Source organism: Pneumocystis carinii, assembly GCF_001477545.1.
Source record: "Pneumocystis carinii B80 chromosome Unknown supercont1.1, whole genome shotgun sequence".
NCBI lineage: Eukaryota > Fungi > Ascomycota > Pneumocystomycetes > Pneumocystales > Pneumocystaceae > Pneumocystis > Pneumocystis carinii.
This window is the reverse complement of record NW_017264713.1, coordinates 169,590-184,928: the sequence shown is the minus strand read 5'-3', so window position 1 is coordinate 184,928 and position 15,339 is coordinate 169,590. Positions and strand designations below refer to the sequence as shown.

The following is a 15,339-nucleotide window of genomic DNA, read 5'->3' as shown; positions in this document are numbered from 1 at the left end:
AGGTGGAGATATACCGTATGATCTATTAGATAGAGATAAGGGCTAATAAGGAGTATTCGGAAGAGGAGGATTAGATGTGGGTAATCCAGGAGGCATAGAAGCATACATAGAGCCTGATGAGCCATATGTAGACACACCTGGAGGAGGCGCATACATAGGTAATGTAGGCGGAGCAGCTCCAGGAGCACCATAAGTAACGCCATAAGCACTCTGAGAAACACCAGGTGGAGGTGGTATTGATGCACTAGGTTGAGCCCATGGAGGCGGTACCGAAGCATTATGAGCATCAGGAAGTGCTTTAGCCTAAGAATAGGATTAAACATACATGAGATATATTTGCGATATATACTAACCCAAGGAGGAGCTGCACCTGAACCCGTAAGGGATGCCCAAGGAGCCGTACTAGCACCCTCAATTCGTCCTGCTTCATTCCGCCCTTGACCAAGTTCTTGCATAAGATTTTCATATTCACGATCAGCAGCGTCATTTCCATTGTTTAGCTGACGCAAAACCTCAGGATCGTTTCTCATTATACAATCGCGAGACATATGTCCCGCATTTCCACAAATCCGACATACGACATTAGCCGTAAAATTTTGTCGTTCTGGACAATCGAATCGACGATGACCAACATTTCCGCCTACGACAATTTATAAGCTTTATTCGAAATATCAAGGAAAATACAATTTTGACAAACTTGGTTTTCATCATCACGAAGTGTACCGTTAAGTGTTGCAAGGTCTCGTAATTGCTGCCGTTTAAGATCATTTTGTTCTTCAGGAACAGATGCCGCCTTAGATAGGTATTAAAAAAACGAAGATAATATAATATACGTTTTCTTACTGTCTCGATAATATCTTCGATCAATTTAATCGCATGACGGACTTTATCCTCGGTATCCGCCATTACAAGACAATGCAAGTCTTCTTCAAGATTACTATTGGCAGAAGGATCATTACGGCCTTTTCCCTCTTTGACTGATCCTTTGCCACGAATAGCAATTTTCGCGCCCGATTCGGCTTCCATTTTTTTCAAAGTATTGCCTCGAGGTCCAATCAATAGACCAACTTTATTCCATAGGTTAGCTCAAGTATTCTCCTCAAAATGTTAAGAAGAAAGGGGTATAAACTGAAATTGATTTCCGGGTACTAAACAAGTTATTGACAAAAAAAACAAACACCACAACAACATACATCATTTACGGGGACATATATCTTATCCTGGGTTTTAGTGGGACGCCGGTAGTCAACAGGAGGTTTAAAATCAGGTATTGTACACATCGCTTTATTAATCAAACGATGTCGTTCATCTTCAAGACGTTTTCGATATCGAATTTCACGTGTATTCGTTCTACGACCGAAATTATCATATTGAGGAGGAGGTGATGGCGATCTATTTATTTCTATTACCAAAATGCCTAAATCCATCTAAAAATTAACCTACCTTTCACCATCACGAGGTACAACATCACCAATACGCAATTTCTGACCTATTTCTTCTAACCGCATATGAAGAGCATATGCTTCAAGCTGCTCATTCGTCATATTACTCGTAATCGCCGTTGGCAGACCAATCAATCCGAGTGCTTTATTTCCTTCTGCACCCCCCGTACCCCATCTATTTTTCCGTTTTCGAACCCGAGGACCTCCTGTTCTAAACCCACGCGGCTCATCCACTCCTGGAGGCAGAGGCGCAGATGAATCAGACGGCAATGGAGGCATATACCGATTCCCGTCCTGCTTTTCATCCCGTTCTGCCTCCATCCCAGGCTCTTCTTGTCCAAAACGTCGCCGCGACCCCAACGGCACGTTATTCGTCCCAGTCGTCTCACAATGCATCCTAAAAACCGTTAAAAACATTTAATTTTAAACAATTTTTCACAAACTTATGGTTTTTTGTAAAATTTAAATCGGAGGAAACTGGACTTATATATAAAAAATCACGTGATCAATATATATGAAATTACATTTTCAAAAAAAAAAAACACAAATAAAAAAATCAAAACCAATAAATTTTATAGGATTCAATATATTAGAATATTATTATCTAAACAGAAACATATTATATACATTTATTTTATATTTTATAAATCTAATAAAAAATAACTTTAAAAACAAAAAAATTAATATAAAAGACTATTTTGTTTTAAAAAGCATTATTAAATTAATAATTTATATCTTTTTATTTTATTCTTTACCTTTTTTTTAAAACCGAAATTTTATAAACGTCAAACCATTAAGTAAAATTTATTAATAAATAGCTTTTCTATTTAATGATTTATATATTATTAACAATTTAACAAGTTATTTATATATATTTTAAATGGCATCGGGTAGATGAAGGACTAACGTATATACAATTTAACGAGAATTAGGATACGGTTATAGCGGTGGACGATCACGTTGTTTTCCATTTTGGCAGCAATTTCTGGTAAAATAAGAATAGAAGGGTATTTAAGACTTATATTGTCATTATATAGGGATGTTATGCATCTTTAGATGATACAAAAGAAAAACGAGTATGTATTGAAGAAATGGAAGACTATTTAGAATGTTTACACCATGCTAAAGAAGTATATATTAAAAATAATGAAAAAAAAAAATTTATATTAATATAGATTCGACGTTTAAAGGCAATTCAGCATGAAATGGAACGAAAGGCATCAGCCAAAAAAGAATCGAATCAAGTGAAATAAGATAATAAAAAAGAATTTAGATTGAATTATTATTAAAATAGCAAATAAAAATATGAATAAACACACAATTTTTCCCTTTATCGCATTTATTTTACTCATTTAAAAAGAGAAAAATACTCATCTAACGTCGAAACCAAGGATCAGCAAATATTTCATCAAAAAAATCAAAGGGATCCATATATCGATTCATAAAAGAAACATCATCGAAAATACTTGTAGAAATATTCCTTGAAAACCTTGGAAACGTATGAAATTCACTAAAAAAAGACTGCATTGTTTGTTGAGGAAACATATGTTGAATAAATTGTTCATGTGCAGACATAAACCAGTCTGCTCCTAAATCATTCATGCGAACATTCACCGACCTTTCATGTACTGTTTCTGGCGGTGCACATTCTAAACCATACATATCAAAAAGACGTCGCTTATTGTCTATTATTTTCTTTAATTTTTGAATCTCATAATCTCTAAAGAACAAATGTTCTTTAGATCCTTTCCTTACCATCATATAACACTTCATATGCCTCTTTTACCTCCTTAAATCGATGTTCTGCTGCTGCACGATGTTCTACTGGGACTTTATCAGGATGATTTGCTAATGCTGCTTTATAATTAATATATTCTTAAAATCATCTTAGTCTTGACCTTCTCGCATATAAGCTTTTCGTATCTCCTCCTTAGTAGCTGTTCTCTCTAAAGATAGAGTCTCATATGGGCTGCGTAACAAACCCATCCTTTTAAAAGCTTTAAAATAACAAAAAACTTATATCAGGAACCGCGATTTTCAGAGGGTTAAGAGTGCAAGAAATCACGTGATTTGAATCACGTGATAAAGAACTTTAAGGGAAGAAAAGAGGACAAAATGTGAAGAATAATTGTATTTTTTTTAAAGAAAAACATGTAATTAACTTGAGAAATTTACTATGAAATTTGTTTTTTTTTTTTAAAAAAAATAATGTTATTTACATCTTATAAGTGCTTTTTAATGAAATTATATGGATAATATATGGATAATATATGGATAATATATGGATCAAATAGATGTAAAAATATATTTAATATTTATTTAGAAATAATTTTAAAAGCTAAAGGGTAAAAAATATATCTTTAGATTATTTTTATTTATTTATTTATTTTCGATTATATAAATGAATCTTTATCAATGTTATATAAGAAATGATTTTATTGATTTAAAAAATAGGAAATAGGAGATAGGAAATATGAAATATGAAATGTATTGATTGAATAAATAATAATTTATGTTTTTGTTTTTAATTATTTCTTATTTTCCATTTTCCAAATTTTAAATCAATCAAAAAAACTATTTGCTTTTTTTATAGATTATATAAAAATATTAGTTTAGCTGTTTTTTTAGTAAAAACAAGCATTTTTAAAGATATTAAGGGTGAAAAATAATTATTAAATGATTTTTTTAATAGATAGATTATCAAAAAGATATATTTATAACACAAAAAAAAAATAACTTAAACCTAGATATTCGAAAAAAATAATGTTAAAAGATATATAATGATTTATGAATAATTATTTTAAAATTACATTGAAAATATTAATATTTATTTTCATGTAATTGTCAAAAAACATATACATTTTTAAAGATAAATAGAAAAATATAAATTTATATTATATTTTTGAATATATAAAACATCAATTTATATTATATTTTTGAATATATAAAAAATAAATTCTAATTAATATTTTTTATAAAAACCTTCAAATCTACTTTTTTAAAATCTAATGGTGCAATTACAATATATATTTCATATTAAATTTTTAATAGTTCTCTATTAATAATGTATCTAAAATTGCCAAAAAATTATTTCTTCAATTTAATAAATATTTTTAGAAATATATTTCTTATTTCTTGAAAATACAAAAACATTTTTAAAAACATAATTTTTATAAGAGATAAAATATCTTTTATATTAAATTATTATAATACATAAAGGTTTCTTTAAAACAAAAGAATTGTTTAAAATAAAAATATAAAACAAAGCAAAAATTATTTAACAATCACAAATGTCAAGAAATATTTGAACTTTTTCTTAATTTTTAATATTATATATTATTATCAAAGGCATTTTAAAATTTCTAATTTTAAAGACACTAAAGATCTAATCTTTATCAACTACTTGACTAGCTTTTATCATTTAAACGATGAAATATCGAATATTTTAAATACAAAGTAAAATATCTTTTTATATTCTAAATTGCTTATATATCTTGATTTTTTAATTGTACAAATGATATGCTTCAACTTTTTAATAATCCTTATATTATTAGGAATTGGAGTTTCTTTTAACAACAGATAATCAAGTGCTTTTCATTATTTCATTACTAGTACATTTGTGGAATCTAAGTTCAATTTCTTTCGATTCATTCAATTTTCCTCAGAAAAGGGACAATTGTTAAGTAAACAAAATCATTGTTTCCAAAATGATGTTATTTTACAAATAATTTTATTAAAAATACAAGAATTTATATAAAAAAATAACAAAAGGTTTTCTTATATGGTCTTTTTTAAAATTATTGAAACAACTTATATAATCAATTATGGATTTTATATAAAAACAGTTCTTTTAATCTAAAAAACTATCAATCATCATTATTCTAACTACTCTAAACAATGGAACAATGATCTATTAAAGATTCTAAAAAAAAATTAATTCTATAATTCTTAATTAAAAAACACAATAAAATCAAATTCACAAAAAACATACAAAAAATCAAGGAAAAACTATAAAAGCAAATTATTTTTAAAATAAAAACTATTATATTTTAATAGTTTATAACTTCAAATACTTTAAACTACATACAGTCATAACTAAGGATCTACATATAAATATTATTTTTCAAATCTAACAAGAAATAATATATTCTTATCTTTGTCTTCATCATGATAAAGATAAAAACATTGCATTGAACAAAAAAGTAATACTATCAAACTCAATAATACAGATTTCCATTAATACAAGGAAAATATTATCATAAAAAAAAACTAACAATGATCTTTTATTTCAAAAACTCATATCAATTTTATCAGAAAATCCATTCAAATTTCTAATCTGGAATCTACCAAATACATTTCATATCAAATAATAGTTAAAAAACAATTTACATATTTCTATTGGTTTAAAAATATTAAACATACTAAAATTCAAATATAAAAAAAGTGGTATAACATTATCAATTAATGATTTTACATCAATTTCAATACTTTTCAACAACTATTTACATATACACATCTCAATACTGATATTAAAACTAATGACAATTTGCACATATTTTTGATATATCATTTAAAGGAAAAAACAAAAAATACACTAATAGCTCTAAATTAAAACTTCAAAAAGAAAGAAACGTCATAATATTTGAATTGTTCTTATCTTCTAAGAATGTCTAGTTATCAACTTAATAACCCTAACCAAGATAGATCAACATTAAGATTTATAAGGATTTTGAAATGAATAAATGAAGGAAAATTCACTAGAAAACACATCAACGAAGGGGTTATCACCTTCAATTAAGAGTGCAATCAGTGGTGCTATCTCAGGATTTATAGTTAGGTATATATTTTTATAATAATTTTTAATATAGATATTAATATGCTATAGATTTATTATATCACCTTTTGATGTCATTAAAATACGAATGCAGCTTCAAGTATTACCAGCGTTTCCATTAAGAGAATCTAATGTTACTAATTATCCATATCAAAAAATTCTTGGATCAGTTAAACAAATTATTTATCAAGAAGGAATATTTGTATATTATTTATATATTACAAAAAGGAATATTGATTAAAGCAAGGCATTATGGAAAGGAAATTGTTTTTCACAGATTTTATACATGTCTTATGGTTCATGTCAATTTTTTACTTATGCAAAATGTAAATTATTTTTGGATAGAATTTTTCCAGAGAAAACATATAATCATGGTAAAACATTTGTATCAGGGGCTATTGCAGGAACAGTTGCAACAACAGTATCATATCCATTTGATCTTTTAAGAACAAGATTTGCAGCACAAGGAGTTTCAAAAGTGAATTTTGTATTCAATAATTTATAAAACTTATATAATACAGGTATATATATCTATTCCACATTCAATTCGATCAGTATACATTTCAGAGGGTATTAGAGGATTTTACCGTGGTATTAATGCATCAATTTTACAAATAATACCTTATATGTACTATTTTATTATTTTATATACTAACATGCTAATTATCACATCAGGGGAATTGTATTTGGGGTATATGAAGGTTCAAAAACGTATCTATTAAATATTGGTTATTCATCATCATTGACGGACGCTGTTGCTGGTATTATATCAGGCACAGTTGGAAAAACATTTGTTTTTCCATTAGATCTAATTAGAAAACGCTTGCAAGTAAATAATAGAATGTATTTTAGGGAATATTAATTATATTATAGGTTCAAGGTCCAACAAGGGAAAAATATTTTTATAAAGACATTCCTGTTTATAACAAAATCATAAAAACAGGAATTACTATTTTTAAATCAGAGGGATTTTTAGGTTTTTATAAAGGGTGGCTAATATCTATTTTAAAGACAGCCCCCTCTACGTAATTAACAGCATTTTCATTTATTTTTTTAATACAATATAGAGCAATTACATTATGGGTCTATCAAAGATCTCTAAATTTTATCAATAAATTAGAAAAACAAAAATAATTTATACAATAATATACAAAAATCGCATATATCTAAAATAAAAGCATAATATTACATACTATTAATAATACTCATCTAAATAATAACAAATAAAAGCATAAATATTTTAATTGCTAAATTATAAATATTACTTTGACATAAAGACTAAGTCAAAAAATAAAAATATTTAATATTATCTATTCTTCCATTTTTTGCACAATCCCATTATTAACTGCTTCTTCTACTGTTTCGCCTACTATTGTCAAATTATCAATTCTTGAAACCTCATCATCTTGATTTGCTTCTACAAAAAGAACAAGACTAACCACTCGCTGAAATTTAACAAATCTAAGTGGTATGGTTACACAACCATCTGCATCATATGAAATTTCTTCAATCCGTTGAGTTGGCTTAACTCCTGAATCTGATACATCATCAAATGAAGGAAGAGAAGTCATATTTATATATAAAGAAAGACAAGATGGTGCTTGTTTTTGATTTTTGCATTCTAATACCAACGAAAAGATACGAACGGTTGATTTAAACTATTCAAAATGTTAATCTACTCATCTTCTCCCATTAATTCATACTGGAATATATAATAGCAATTGCTCATCAACATCTGACTGTAAATATCCTTCTTTTTCAAATATACATCTAGAAGGATATTTCTTATCCATATTTAAGCAATCCAACTATAACGTTTATATACTCTTTATAATCCTCAATTATAAATATACCTGACGAACATCTACAAAACAATTCAAAGGATAAAATCCTTTCATATCTTTTGACTCTATATATATATATATATATAACCTCATTTTATACATAAAAATAAATAAATACCTTTCCCTTTTATTGAAACAGCCATACTTGAATATTTCTCAATAATAAACTCTAATTGCTGGCGATTTGCACCTGATATTCGCTCAGCTTCTGTTCCATTCATATAAACAACAAAAGTAGGCCTATATATAACATTTTTTTTCAGAAAAAAAAATATATCCAGATAAAAAACACTCACATAGAGCTAATTTTAGCTTTAGATGCAACAGATCTTAGATGATCAACATCTACTTTAATAAAAATAATATCTGAAAATTTCGGATGTTCACTTAAGGTTATGAAAACAGGTGCAATTGCTTTACATGGCCCACACCAAGTAGCATAAAATTCAACAACAACAATATTGTTTGTATCATAAACAATTCGATCAAAATCCTGAGAAGTTTGAATTTCTTGAACAACCATTGTGTATAGAAGAATGAATATTACGAATATTTTTATATATATAAATAGATTGAAAAAAACCCGTATTAAATATCAAAAACATATACACAAGAAATGAATATGTTATACTCGACTTTATGTCCTTAATTATTAAAATATTTATGTTTTTTTCCTTTTTTTTTATAATTCGTCTCTTTTTATCTTATTTGAAGGCAAAGTACAAGCACCAGGTGTTAATACTTTCATAAAGTAAACACATCTTTCGTATTCCATTACAGAAATAAGTTCATTTTTGACTCCACAAAATAATTCTATTACTACAGAACGTAATGGTCCATTCCAACATCGGTCACCATTATGATAATAAAGCTTATTATCTCCATCAAAGTGTGAAAAAGAGCTAATTTAATATTATTTTTTGTTTAGAAAGACAAATAGTTTTACCCAAGTAAAATACGATTATTATCATTAGAAGAAATTTGATATGCATCTTTTAAAAAAGTAAACTCATAAATATAATCCTTAAACTTAAATGTAATGACTTCATCTTTAACAGCGTAGTAAACATTAAAATTTTTATATTTTTCCTTTTTCAATAATTCTTTTTTCTCTAGTTTCTCTCTCAATTCATCTATTTTTTGATTTGATTCACCAGAAGCATCATAATTATCTTCAAATATTCAATAATTCATTATAAAAATAAAAAATTACCTATAATTTCTGAATCAATTTTTTCATCATCAATCAAAATTTTAAGATATATAAAATATCTTTTTATTTGATTAATCCTACGTTTAATCCATTCCTCTACAGAGTAAAAGAAAGATCTTTCTTTAGACTGAAATTTATGATATTCCTGTTGAATAAACTCAAGAAATTTATTATAATCATTCTTTAATTCTTCTATATATTCATTATACCCATTATTTTTAGAATCTAAATAACTTTTTATTTCCTCCAATGATTTTATCATATTACTTAAATCAATATTTGATGGATCATCATCATATTTATCTTTTAAATTTGTTAATGCCTCATCAAAAGAACCTACTTTCTCCTGCCATAAATCCATAAAAGATGAAAACATGTTTTTATGTTTTTCAAAAATATTACTGATACTTTCATTAAGAATATCTGGAAAAGATACATTTTCTCTTTCAAAGGTTTTAAAATTCTCAAGAATCTTTGACCTTTTTAACTTCTGATTTTCACGAATTGCATTCTTTAACTCATTCGAAATATCCCTTATCTCATCTTCTAAATCCTTGTCTATATGTTTCATTTTTTCTTCCCAAGTTTGACGAATTTTAGATCCTTTTTTGTAAATATAATCTTTCTTAGCTAATTCTTGGCTATATTTCTTATGCTGCTCTTCGCATGTATTTTCACATCTAATATTATGCTCATACTCATCAGATCCATCGCAACAATCACATATACCATCATTCTGTCCCCATTCCTCAGACAATATTAACAAATATATCTATCAAACAAACCACATATGATGAAGGAATATAACGTGAAATATAGCCCAAATTTTCACAAAAAAACACTCCATTACTACAAGCTGACGTTCCTATATATATAAACTACTTATTTTCTCCTTTTTTCGCCTCAATTCACCTGGTTCATCCGATCCATCTTCACAATCACACCAATCATCATTTATACGGGAAAAAGAAATATATTGAGATGTATTTAAACATTTCCACATTCCTCCTTGACCTCTATAAAGATGTTTCTCTATTTTTAAGCCGTTTTTTCAGACAAAATCCTCTTAACTAAAATCAAAAACTTACTTGTCTCTATAACTCCTCGTAATGGGTCATTTTTTCCAGAAACAAAGAGAAAACCTATTGAAAACAAATAAACGATTCTAATAAACAAGAAATATGTGCTTAATTTCCTCATATTAACCCGTTTTATTCCTATCTTTTTTTTTTGTCGTTGAAGACCTCGTCGTACTGCACTACATATTAATATGACCCTCTATAAAGCCATATTTACTGGGTATTTGGGCTCTATAGACTCAGTTTTAGTGAATAAGAGGCAGATATTGTGTATAAATCACTATATTCGGGGCCTAAATACGACTTCTAAGCAGGTTCAGCAGACAAGTCAAGAAGAAGGAAAAGAAGTATTTAAGGTGCCTAAAGAGCGGCAATTCTCAGAAAGAAGACGATATAGATGTCGTTTTGAGTCATTAAATGGGTTTAAGATTTCTCCGTAATTTAATTGAGAAGATTAGGAAGTTTTTTGATGAAGTTTAGTTATGGACGGAAAAAACCAATAAAAGACATAAAAAAACTAGAAGAAGCGGTTAAAACAGCTATTATTAAGTCTACGGATGGTAAGAATGATGGATCGTCACAGATAATACTAGAGGAAGACCAGTCTTTTAAGCTTCGTGTAAGAAATTATGAGAAAATATATTTTTATAGTTGATTAAACAAGATGGTACGAGCTTTATATAAAGAAACAGGGCATCGATTGCCAGACAATGTTATTACAAAGGTTAAAAGTGTATCAAGTATTCTTAAGTATTATAAACAGGCAATTAATGAATTAAAACGGAAGAAAGATGATCCTCCAGTGAATAAACAGTTATTTAAGGGTAGTAATGTTTATATTGAGACATAAAGAACATATAATTAAGGAAATATGTTGTATAATATTGAAAGATTAGTGGAATTTTTTAAAATATACTCAAAAACTATACATAATATATACATCGATAACAGTTAATTAATAAACGAATAATATTTATATACTAAATAGAAGATATACATGGGTTTTACTAGAAGGATAGAAGGGAGTTATATAAGAAAAGGAAATATAAAGAGATGTAATACCATATAAATCTGAATAATATCTTATAAATACGAATAATATGATATAAATCCGAATAATATCATATATCATATATAATATATCATATATATATATTAAACATTATCATTAGAAAATTATTTTTTTGGAACCAGTTTCACCAGGACCTAGTTCTAAAATGCATATTTTTAAAATATAAGTTGTAAATTTATCTTTAAATATGCAATTTAAAATTTCTTTAAAACTTGAAATACATTTTTCGAATCCATAAAATTCCATATCTTTAGAACAATTGTTTTAAATACTCATCTCCGAATATTAGTCTTTACAAATGCATTAGACATGAATTCTAATGAAAATTATGATTTTTTAACAATTTTTAATATTCAACTTATGAATTTTCACTTAATTCAGCCTTTTCAACATAAATCCAACTTGTTCCACATCCTGCAGCAACGAATGTAACTTTTCCTAGTATTTTTATTTGATATGCTTCCCTAACATCATCTTGATCTTCCTTGATATTTCCATGTTCATTCCATCCCCATCCATAAACTTTTCCATCGATACCAAGTCCTAAACAATGCTCACTTCCTACTGCCAATTTACTTAATCTTGGTAAAAATTCTGGACATTGTTGTCCATAATCATTACATCCAATTGATACTACTTTTCCATCTTGCATTAAAAAATACAGGCCTGACCATGATGCATACATCGCTTTCACTTGATCTATAGAAATTTGTGGCAAATCATCCTTTTTCCATCCTCGTAAACGTCCCCAGATATCCAGTCTTCTTGTTAGCGTCGCTGTAAATCCTCTTCCACATGCAATTGCTTGTACATCACCTGAAATATTCATTCGTCTAGGACTAAATACATATTCACATTTTCCTGGCCCTAATTGTCCATATTTTGTATCTCCCCAACCCCAACATTCACCATTCTCAAGCAAACATACTACATGATATATACCCGCTTTTATATCAACAATTTTTCGTCCAATAGGAGGGAAATCTGGTATTTGTCGTAATTCTGTCAGATAAATACCTTGTCCAAGACCCAATTCACCCCGTTCACCTCGTCCACATGTCCAAACAGAATCTTCTGTTGCAAGTACTGAAAATTCCCATCCTGCAGCAACGAAAATCCAGCGTTGCTCTGTTGCACGTATAAAACCATCAATTTTAGATGATGTACAACACTGGGAAAAACTATTATTTCCTGCTACAAAAAGCTCCCCGTTCTCTGATAGAAAAAGTGTATGTCTTCCTCCTGCTGAAACAATTGAAGGTGATATTTCATAAATAGGTGTTGGTGAACGAATATCCGATGATTCCGAGACCCCAAGCTGACCGTATGTATTTGTTCCGAATCCAAAAAGCATAGAAATTTCGATAACCCTTAAAACCAATATTTTAAAGATAACTTCAAGCCCATAAAAATATTAAATTCAGAAACATAAAAATTGAAAAATAAGCATAAATTGATTAAAAATATGCGTATAAAAGCACTTAAAAAGGCCAAAAAAATCTCAAGTCAATGGAACAGAAAAGATTTCAAAGAATACAGTAAAAGAGGAGGAAACAAAGGATATTTAAGGTTTAAAAAGCGCTAAAAATCGAATAAGAAATTTTAAAAAATGAATATCGAAAAACGAGCGTTGAATGAAATATATAAAAAAATAAACGAGATTTTGTTAAAAGAATGGGTTGAAAGGAATTCTTAATAAGTTCCAATTAATAATAAGTTAGGTGGAACATTTAGCAAATTATTATCACATTTATGGGGACAGAAAGAAATTCGTGTATTAATTTTAGGGTTGGATGGAGGTATGTAAGACAAGATAAAAGGCGTATACAATACGCATACAATACGCATATATAACGCATATATGGCGCATATATGACGCATATACAACATTATTACGCAGTTTCTAACAACCTTTTAGCAGGAAAAACGACCATTCTTTACAAAATGCAGGTTTTACTCTTTATATATTATTGCATCTCTTACAAGATATCAAGGTAGGAGAAGTCATCACAACAGTACCGAGTATGTCAATGTATTTTTCTTACATTATTAAAACATATTAGCTATTGGATTTAATATGGAAACTTTGTGTTATAAAAATATCAAGTTTAATGTTTGGGTATTAAAACAAAAAAAATATTCAAAAGTTAATAAAACAATAGGATTTGGGAGGTCAAACGTCAATTCGACCGTAAAATAACCATATTTCATATATTATTTTAAAATTTATAAACATTAGTTATTGGCGATGTTATTATACATGTACGCAGGCGATCATATATGTGATCGATTCAACAGATATACAGCGATTATCAGCAACAACGAAAGAATTGAACGCAATTTTGAATGAAAAAGAGTTATCAAATATTGATCTTTTAGTTTTTGCAAATAAACAAGATGCACCAAATGCATTAAATGTAGAAGAAATATCGGAAACACTTAATTTAGTTGATATGAAGGAAAGAAACTGGACCATAATACCCACAAGTGCCATTACGGGAGAGGTAGGGATATTTTATAGGTTATATTTTTTTTGGTACTTAAATCTTAGGGATTAAATGAAGGTCTTGATTGGCTTGTAAATTCAATCAAGAATCAAAGCAATGGATCATAACTAGATGCCCATTTTTCGTATTTTGAAATCAATAACACGAATATATCATTTTTTTATACATAAACAGTATGTTACCATATTTTTTTAATATTAAGTATTTCATTAACAAATAAAAATAAGGGAAAACAAAAGCGAACTATTATCATTCATAAATAATCGATTCAATACAACATAAAACAATTTTTTAAAATATTTATAACCCAAACCATTATTATTAAAAAAAATAAAATATTGTATATGAACAATTAATAATAATAAAATGTACCAATAATAATTCTTAACTATGCACAAAATCACAAGAAAAAATACCTAATGATTAAATATACATTTTAATATTCAGGAATGTAAATTTCCAGAATTTTCAAATAATCGAGCCCATGTTTTAGATGTCCATGCACTAATTCTATCATATACAGCTCCCGGTGTATCAATAGCTGGTCTTACATCCAAATAAAATGCTACTTCACCTGATGGTTCTAGAGGTGCATCATAATAATCAATTACATATCGAACAATCTTTCCATTACGAGAAACGTACCAATCATGTCTATCAAAAGGTAAAGATGATCTAGATAAAATTAATTTTCAAATTTATATATTTTTTATCGAATAAAAAATACCCAAATTTTGAAGGATAGATTTTTCCAATATAATATAATATTAAAGATTTTGGCGTATAGTCTGATGCTCTACCTTTGAAATGTGATAACTTAGGATTATAACATCCACGTCTCTCCTCCCATTTTTTTATCTCATTCCATGCACTTTCGTTCTATATATATATATAAATAAATAAAAATACAATATTAAATTATTATTTACTAAAAAATTATGTATTTCTACCATAGGTTCTACCGCATCTTCTGAAACATCTTTTTGTCCTTTTCTAAGTATTGCATGATACATTTGCTGCGGAGATGGATATTCCCAATTCTCATTAATATCATTTCTAGGAATTGATGATAATGTACGCCGTGTAGGAAGTAATTTCTTTTGATTATAAGCCATTGTCTGAGGAAGATCTTTAGGCATCTTATTAAGAGGATTAATTTCCTCCTGTTTCTTATAAGGACATATGTTTTGATCTTCTGCCCTAGATATAGGGCAATTTTCATTTAAATTTTTAGAACTACTGTTTGAACAATTAGATGGCTCTACTTTAACACTATATTCAGTCCAAAAAAATCCCATTTCTTAGCACTTTTTAACAAATTATAACATTTCTTGAAAAAAATGTTAAA

General features: G+C 27.9%; 11 protein-coding genes across 11 annotated transcripts; 4 read left to right on the top strand and 7 right to left on the bottom strand.

Moving 5' to 3' along the window:
- Nucleotides 1-42: 42 nt before the first annotated feature.
- T552_00080 (hypothetical protein) lies at nucleotides 43-1,838 on the bottom strand (the record flags this gene model as incomplete). The annotated part of the gene is made up of 7 exons (XM_018368702.1): nucleotides 43-303; nucleotides 354-640; nucleotides 685-793; nucleotides 844-1,067; nucleotides 1,130-1,148; nucleotides 1,194-1,392; nucleotides 1,444-1,838. 7 exons carry the CDS (start codon nucleotides 1,836-1,838, stop codon nucleotides 43-45), a joined length of 1,494 nt encoding a protein of 497 aa, XP_018227553.1.
- Nucleotides 1,839-2,276: 438 nt separating this feature from the next.
- On the top strand, nucleotides 2,277-2,739 carry T552_00079 (hypothetical protein). The gene is made up of 4 exons (XM_018368701.1): nucleotides 2,277-2,332; nucleotides 2,375-2,430; nucleotides 2,480-2,572; nucleotides 2,618-2,739. The coding sequence occupies exons 1-4, from the start codon at nucleotides 2,323-2,325 to the stop codon at nucleotides 2,693-2,695; spliced, it is 237 nt and encodes a 78-aa protein (XP_018227552.1). The 5' UTR covers nucleotides 2,277-2,322; the 3' UTR covers nucleotides 2,696-2,739.
- A 31-nt stretch (nucleotides 2,740-2,770) lies between these two features.
- T552_00078 (hypothetical protein) lies at nucleotides 2,771-3,461 on the bottom strand. Its single transcript, XM_018368700.1, has 3 exons — nucleotides 3,341-3,461; nucleotides 3,198-3,296; nucleotides 2,771-3,127 (listed from the first exon to the last, which is right to left on the bottom strand). The coding sequence occupies exons 1-3, from the start codon at nucleotides 3,426-3,428 to the stop codon at nucleotides 2,817-2,819; spliced, it is 498 nt and encodes a 165-aa protein (XP_018227551.1). The 5' UTR covers nucleotides 3,429-3,461; the 3' UTR covers nucleotides 2,771-2,816.
- A 1,812-nt stretch (nucleotides 3,462-5,273) lies between these two features.
- T552_04051 (hypothetical protein) lies at nucleotides 5,274-5,996 on the bottom strand (the record flags this gene model as incomplete). Its single annotated transcript, XM_018372102.1, is given in 8 exon segments — nucleotides 5,274-5,297; nucleotides 5,332-5,352; nucleotides 5,430-5,450; nucleotides 5,530-5,537; nucleotides 5,739-5,785; nucleotides 5,832-5,837; nucleotides 5,861-5,940; nucleotides 5,949-5,996. Coding segments are annotated over 8 exon segments (255 nt in total).
- A 188-nt stretch (nucleotides 5,997-6,184) lies between these two features.
- T552_00077 (hypothetical protein) lies at nucleotides 6,185-7,410 on the top strand (the record flags this gene model as incomplete). Its single annotated transcript, XM_018368699.1, has 7 exons — nucleotides 6,185-6,279; nucleotides 6,328-6,478; nucleotides 6,524-6,754; nucleotides 6,798-6,904; nucleotides 6,952-7,105; nucleotides 7,150-7,301; nucleotides 7,344-7,410. The coding sequence occupies 7 exons, from the start codon at nucleotides 6,185-6,187 to the stop codon at nucleotides 7,408-7,410; spliced, it is 957 nt and encodes a 318-aa protein (XP_018227549.1).
- A 130-nt stretch (nucleotides 7,411-7,540) lies between these two features.
- T552_00076 (thioredoxin) lies at nucleotides 7,541-8,689 on the bottom strand. The gene is made up of 5 exons (XM_018368698.1): nucleotides 8,417-8,689; nucleotides 8,239-8,360; nucleotides 8,130-8,185; nucleotides 7,980-8,084; nucleotides 7,541-7,934 (listed from the first exon to the last, which is right to left on the bottom strand). Exons 1-5 carry the CDS (start codon nucleotides 8,641-8,643, stop codon nucleotides 7,587-7,589), a joined length of 858 nt encoding a protein of 285 aa, XP_018227548.1. The 5' UTR covers nucleotides 8,644-8,689; the 3' UTR covers nucleotides 7,541-7,586.
- A 68-nt stretch (nucleotides 8,690-8,757) lies between these two features.
- On the bottom strand, nucleotides 8,758-10,438 carry T552_00075 (hypothetical protein). The gene is made up of 6 exons (XM_018368697.1): nucleotides 10,422-10,438; nucleotides 10,246-10,365; nucleotides 10,119-10,198; nucleotides 9,334-10,069; nucleotides 9,067-9,292; nucleotides 8,758-9,022 (listed from the first exon to the last, which is right to left on the bottom strand). The coding sequence occupies exons 2-6, from the start codon at nucleotides 10,334-10,336 to the stop codon at nucleotides 8,803-8,805; spliced, it is 1,353 nt and encodes a 450-aa protein (XP_018227547.1). The 5' UTR covers nucleotides 10,337-10,365; nucleotides 10,422-10,438; the 3' UTR covers nucleotides 8,758-8,802.
- Nucleotides 10,439-10,559: 121 nt separating this feature from the next.
- Nucleotides 10,560-11,306, top strand: T552_00074 (hypothetical protein). Its single transcript, XM_018368696.1, has 3 exons — nucleotides 10,560-10,848; nucleotides 10,893-11,031; nucleotides 11,077-11,306. Exons 1-3 carry the CDS (start codon nucleotides 10,604-10,606, stop codon nucleotides 11,260-11,262), a joined length of 570 nt encoding a protein of 189 aa, XP_018227546.1. The 5' UTR covers nucleotides 10,560-10,603; the 3' UTR covers nucleotides 11,263-11,306.
- A 491-nt stretch (nucleotides 11,307-11,797) lies between these two features.
- T552_00073 (hypothetical protein) lies at nucleotides 11,798-12,884 on the bottom strand. The gene has a single exon (XM_018368695.1). It carries the CDS (start codon nucleotides 12,836-12,838, stop codon nucleotides 11,843-11,845), a length of 996 nt encoding a protein of 331 aa, XP_018227545.1. The 5' UTR covers nucleotides 12,839-12,884; the 3' UTR covers nucleotides 11,798-11,842.
- A 380-nt stretch (nucleotides 12,885-13,264) lies between these two features.
- T552_00072 (hypothetical protein) lies at nucleotides 13,265-14,142 on the top strand. Its single transcript, XM_018368694.1, has 7 exons — nucleotides 13,265-13,283; nucleotides 13,403-13,434; nucleotides 13,479-13,506; nucleotides 13,548-13,603; nucleotides 13,647-13,675; nucleotides 13,724-13,988; nucleotides 14,036-14,142. The coding sequence occupies exons 2-7, from the start codon at nucleotides 13,429-13,431 to the stop codon at nucleotides 14,096-14,098; spliced, it is 447 nt and encodes a 148-aa protein (XP_018227544.1). The 5' UTR covers nucleotides 13,265-13,283; nucleotides 13,403-13,428; the 3' UTR covers nucleotides 14,099-14,142.
- Nucleotides 14,143-14,396: 254 nt separating this feature from the next.
- On the bottom strand, nucleotides 14,397-15,334 carry T552_00071 (hypothetical protein). Its single transcript, XM_018368693.1, has 3 exons — nucleotides 14,921-15,334; nucleotides 14,719-14,870; nucleotides 14,397-14,666 (listed from the first exon to the last, which is right to left on the bottom strand). The coding sequence occupies exons 1-3, from the start codon at nucleotides 15,287-15,289 to the stop codon at nucleotides 14,435-14,437; spliced, it is 753 nt and encodes a 250-aa protein (XP_018227543.1). The 5' UTR covers nucleotides 15,290-15,334; the 3' UTR covers nucleotides 14,397-14,434.
- Between the last annotated feature and the right edge of the window lie 5 nt (nucleotides 15,335-15,339).